At 38.9% G+C, this 6157-nt stretch overlaps 1 protein-coding gene across 1 annotated transcript; it reads right to left on the minus strand.

Annotated features, from left to right (window-relative positions):
• Positions 1–2581: 2581 nt before the first annotated feature.
• On the minus strand, positions 2582–3754 carry LOC130993118 (uncharacterized). The gene has a single exon (XM_057917871.1). It carries the CDS (start codon positions 3600–3602, stop codon positions 2712–2714), a length of 891 nt encoding a protein of 296 aa, XP_057773854.1. The 5' UTR covers positions 3603–3754; the 3' UTR covers positions 2582–2711.
• Positions 3755–6157: the final 2403 nt, after the last annotated feature.

The following is a 6157-nucleotide window of genomic DNA, read 5'->3' on the forward strand; positions in this document are numbered from 1 at the left end:
GTTGGATCTTCACTTGAGCTGGGACTCCTTCAACAAAATCTTCTTCTTCAGTTGGAATAATCTCTTCAACTAGAATTTCTAGTAGCCTTTGATTCTTCATAAAATTTCTTTAAGTCTTCTTTTACTTTTACTTAGATTTCAACTTACTACACTTTAGCTGAAAACTTTCTGAGTCGTCAACTAATTTGATCATCATTGGAATTTTGATATCATTGAATTTTGACATCTTCAAAAGAATTTTTCCAACACTACATACTAAGTATCTATAAATATTATATAGCCCAAACCAATACTATTGTTTCTTAATTGAATAGAAATATTAAAACCTACTTTTTAACAATTTATGTAGTAAATCAAACGCTATCATTTTCATTTTGGAGGTCTCTTCATCTCTATCCACAATATTTCCCTGTAGATACTGCTGCGAAAAAGGAGATTTATCATCCAATAATCTACAGGATTATTAAAAATATCGATCACCAAAATTCAAATACAATCCTAACACAGTAAAATCCAAACAAGCTAAGTTTCCCTATACTTGAAAAAGAGCCATTCAAGAAGGGCATAGCGTTCCATGTTGGCAAAGAGGAGCAACTATGCCTGTGTCATTTTCGGGGGGGGGGGGGGGGGGGAGTACGGGCTTCTTAAGTTTTGAGTTTTTTTTTTCCTTTCTATTTTTTTAAAATGATCAATAATGATTCCTCATTTTCCCTCTTGGTGACTCGAACATCCGACCTATTAATTAGAGAGAATGGGTTTCTTCAATTTTAAGTTGGGGCTATATAAATGAGTTATTTAGAAGTAGTATTTTTAGTATTAGATTCAAGATGAAAGTTAAAAATTTATCTGATAAAAAATTGTAGGTAATGTTCTTTCAAATTAACTTCTATAAACTTAATAATTTATTACAAATTTTAAATAAGGACTATAAAAATATAATAGTACAATCATAATTATTTTTATTATTTTTATTTAATTAAGGAGTTAATAGTATAAAAATACAATAGTAGAAATGAATCAAATGTTTCAGAATGTTGGTTACAAAACCTGTGTACATTAAATAAGGAAGTGAAAGTGCTGTAATAGGCCAAAATCAGTCAAAAAAAGAATACAAGTAGATGGAATTTAGTACTAGGATGAGATGACAAAATCTCGCATATCTTCCAACAAATGAAACTTGGCAAAAATTATTAACTCAATAAACCAGTGCCAAAATAATTACATATGCAATCAAACTGCACATGAAGGAGCTAACTACATATGACAAAAGACAGACAATTTGGTAGGAAGATAAATATCCAACTTCTTTACATCTTGTGATCATTACAAAAGCTGGTATCCATCTCCAACCCAAAAACGAAGAAACTGTAAACATAAGTGGAGCTTGTTTTAAAATAAATAAGGAGATACATGATAGGTTGTGATGGAAATTGAATTGATCAAAGCATAAACTAATATGTACAAGAACATTAGATGCACTGTATATCTGATGTCTAAATACAGCATACAATCTTCCAAGTCCTTTATATACTTGTAGGCTACATGAACATTGCAAGGTGATACCGGCATGGCACAACGACCTCAATAATAACAAAGAGACAGTTATATATGAGCTATCTAACATCTTCCAAGCCTTCCCTAGATTAGTCTTCGTCCGTCTTCACCAACAAATCAAATGCATGTACTCAATAAAAACCCCAGGCACCATAGTACTAGGGTATCTTATCCCAAGCTGACAACGCCATAGGCATGAATCTTATTACCCATTCTACATCAATAGCAGACTCTGCAATCTGCTTCTACCTCATTCACATACAACAACAAACAAACAGACACGATTCACAACCAAACTGGAACTGCCTCACTGTGCATTGCAATGAATAAGTGGATTCTTATCTATCTCAATCCAATAAATTATTAGGTATGGTTTGCTTTCTACAAGAACTATCATTTTACCAGGTTCGTTCTGGTTATTCCTAAAGTGTGCTAAACTTTCATCAACATACAATATTCAACCCATAGAAATGCACATTACACTACTACCCGTTATCATATAAGCTCAGCGACAGTTACATGGTACATGATCAAAGTATGTCTTTACGTCCAAAAGGTAGTACTAATTTTCATCTTTAGTAAAACCTCTACGTTCCCAAAGTTCAAACTAATAAGCAACCAACAACTCTGACCATCTGAATCTCAACACCAATAGATTCCTACCTATCATAACAAACTTTTTTCTAGGATTATTCAGAAATCATAATATCGGTTAAGACAATATGCAGAAAAACTACAATTTAGAGAACAGACTACAACATTTTCAACATAGCACCAAGGTAAACTACTCCAGTGAACAACTAGATTAGAATATTTAAGATAAAAGTAAAGAAAGCTAGATCACAATTCATTTCAGAGGTACAAACAGTTGAATAGTAAAGCAATAAAGTTGCAAATCTTAATGAACTAATTAGCTTCCACAAAATCAAAACGTAATTAAAAGCCTCAAGACTTAAATACTCTAACCAAGACAAAAATCTTTGTTTCCCACCTTCAGCTACATCAGGCATAGAGAACAAGAAGAAACTAGGACACTACAAAATTATCATCATTATCATTATCATTATTACTCAAGTAGTTAATATAGCAAGAAAACAAAAAGAGAGAGAGGAAGAGAAACTAGTAGAAAAGCAATCCATACAGCAGAACAAAACAAGTCAGGAAAAGCCTTTTCTTAGTTTGAGAATGGAGGAATACATTTTCCTCCTGGAACCCACGGCATTTATTCCCATATCCTTTAGATCCTCCAACGTTAACATGGGCAATACCTCGTCATCGACCTCGTGTATCTCGAAGACGGGTGCGTATCTCCCTAACCCTAATCCGATTAACCATTCCCTCACCCCTAAATTCCCCTCATTGTTCTTCTCCGGCGAATTCACCTCGTTTAGATGCACCCCGTTGATCTCCGACACACGGGCCCGGCTCCCCCTTCTCTGCTGATCCCAAAACTGCAATCCCATGTTCTCCGCGGAGTTGATTGGGCTCTGCTGCTTAGGGCTCTCCGAACCCTCGCCCTCCAACTCTCGGAACTCTTCGTTATTATTGTCGTTCTCTTCCTGTAAGAAACTCGTGCTCTCAATTACGCCGTTATTAACCGCGGAGGAGTCGAATTTGTTCCAATTCGTGCGGGCCCTTTTTGTGGGTTTCTTCACTTTGGACTTCCGGAGGCCGAAATCGGCGTAATTCTCGGAGAGTTCGACCGAATCTTGGAAGTTGGAGTCGGCGGCGGCGGCGACGGGGGCGGCTCCGTTGACGAGGTTGGTTAACGGCCGCGTCTTGGAGGTTTTGGCGGCTAAAGATGGGTCTTTGTGGAAGCGCCAGGTTTTATTGGGGCGTCGCTGGGGAACATCGTAGGGTGGGTCGCCTCCGATCTCGCCGAGGCGGACGCTGGGGCGGCGCTGTCGCTTGGGAGGGTTGGCGGCGGGGGTGGCGGTGGTGGTGGGATTGTCGAGAGGAGGGGGGTCTGCGGGGGGGGCGGTGGTGGTGTTGGCGGGGGGCGGGGCGGGGGAGATTTGGGCGTCCGGCTGTTGATGCTCTGTTGCCATGTGTGTGTGTGAGAGAGAGAGAGTGGAGTGAGTATAATTTAGTGAGCGTGAGATGAGGAGAAGGAGAGGAGAAGGTGGAGATGGATTGTTGAGAGCGGCCTTCTATTTTTCGGCCCAAAACCTTTTCACAGACACATTTAATAACCAAAGGCCAACACAAATTAATGCCTTGCCTATACTTTTTTATGTTCATGAAAATTATGTTTTTTTTATTATTTTAGTTAGTCTATAATATTGAATATCATATTTTTATATCTTTAAGTATATTTATATTTGATATTTATAAATAATTATTTAAAATTTATCTAATAAATCGGTTTTTATGAGTCAGTTTCTCCATATTTCTAATCATTTCTTAAAACTTATGCCCTCAAATCAAATCACACTTTTAATAGATGGAGTGAATATTATTTTTATTTACTACTTCAGCGTCTCCTCCAAAAAATAACAAAACTTAATCTAGTTTTGTAACTATTTGCCCTTTCAAGTTGATTGGATGATATTTATAATTCACTTGTCTTTGATTGTATTTGAATTTTAATGCAATGGTCCTTCGTTTTTATTATAAATAGGGTTAATAGTCAAAAAATACACGAAGTTTCACCAAATTTGCATTTTGCACATGACCTTCAAAATAGTCCCATAATACATGAACTATTGATTTTGTTGTAATTTGCACACGGCGAGAACTCCGGCCATAATTAAAGTTGACCGGCAATGATGTGGACTATACGCGTGGCATTTTTATTGTAGGTGGCAATACGCGTGGCAATTTAATTGATCTGGCAATACACATGTCATTTTTATTAAAAAAAAAAAAACAAAAAATCATCTCTCTCTCTCTCAAATCACAGCCGCATCCTCTCCTTCCTCAAGCTTTTCCACCACCGCCGGCCATCTCTTCCACCAAAATCAGGCGTCGGACCTCAGGGGATTGTAGGGGATTTGAGGGTTTTACAGATATGGCGGTGAATTGAAAGTGTGCGGTGCGGTGGAGGTGGAGGTAGAGGTGGTGCTCGGTGTCTGGAAAAGGCGGCGGATCTGGGGCGCCATTCCTCATCGACGCCGCCACCTTCCCCCATCTCACCTACTCCGTCTTCCTCCGCCAAGTCGTCTTTCTGTCCTCCTCCCTCAACGCCGCCTTCATCCTCCTCCACCGCTAGGAGCTAGCGCCATGGCTGCAGATCCCCAAATCGCGGCCTTCGGCCTCCTAGATCCCCAAATCGCAGCCCTCGGCCTTCATCCTCTCCAACAACGTCGCCGCTTTCATCCTCCTCCACCGCTAGGAGCTAGCGCCATGGCTGCAGATCCCCAAATCGCGGCCCTCGCGAGTCTTTCCATCGCCAATACCACCCCCTCCGACCACACACACCACGCAACAACAAACACCAAACCCCAGCTCCTCTTCTTCCTCGCTGCCGCCGCCGCCAAATCTGGGGATTTCCCCCTTTTTACCCCACCACCACCTCTGACCTTCTCCGACCTACACACACCACGCAAAGAGAGGGAAGAGCGGCGCCGAAAGGCAGGACGATGACTTCTCCGGTGGCTGCAGCGACCGAGATTGAGATTGAGCGGAAGTTGGGATTGAGATTTGAGCGAAAATTTGGAATTGAGATTGAGAGAGAACAAGATTGTTCCATTTTTTTAATTTTTTTATTAAAAAAACGCGTTAAAAAACAACGTCGTTTTACATGCCGGCGGTTAGTCTACGTCTGCAATTTCCGGCTGCCACGTCAACTACGCTTAAGGTGATGGTCAACGCGTGTGCAAATTGCAACTAAATTAAAAAGTGATGTATTCTAGGACTAATTTTGAAGGTCATGTGCAATTTGCAAATTCGGTGATACTTGGTGTGTTTTTTGGCTATTAACCCTTATAAATATAGTTTTCATTATGACTACATTCATCGTGAGAATGCAGTGAACGTATAAATTGCCGCATTCATAATAAGATTTATTGTACTCGAACAAAAAATCGTTTCCTCTAGAATTGAAATCCAGATAATGCATTCATTCAATAAGATGATGATGCATCAATAATAGATCTTCACAATCGAAAGGGGTAAGAATAATTCTTTATTCTCATTGTAGTGATCATAAACTGATACTCATAACAATTTAAACCATAATAAAAAAATTACATCCTCCGTCCCAGCTTATAGTATCCATTTGAGAGTGGCACGAGTTTTAATAAAGTGATTGGGTGTGTTGTGAATAGAATAAGAGTCTCACCTTTTATATGAGTGTGGTCCCACCTACTTTTACTAAAAATAGAAATTGATACCAAAATATGGGACTCCCAAAATAGAAAAGATGAATACTAAAAGTTGAGACGGTGGAGGTATTTTACTATATATTCTAGTTCCAAGCCAATTTATAGTGATATTGTTATTACTTGAACTTATTTAAGTTTATAAAATGTATAATAGTCAAATATAATTTGTTACCTTAGTTGATTATCCGTCTCAAATCGATGCAGATAGATATTACCGCGGAGCTGAGAGTTTTTGGTGTCTAATTTTTTTACATTCGTTTTATTGTGTGTGTATATAT

The sequence above is a fragment of the Salvia miltiorrhiza genome, chromosome 7 (assembly GCF_028751815.1).
Source record: "Salvia miltiorrhiza cultivar Shanhuang (shh) chromosome 7, IMPLAD_Smil_shh, whole genome shotgun sequence".
Lineage (NCBI taxonomy): Eukaryota > Viridiplantae > Streptophyta > Magnoliopsida > Lamiales > Lamiaceae > Salvia > Salvia miltiorrhiza.

Coding starts and splice junctions, on each gene's coding strand:
- LOC130993118 (XM_057917871.1), bottom strand. CDS start 3,602: ATGGCAACAGAGCATCAACAGCCGGACGCCCAAATCTCCCCCGCCCCG.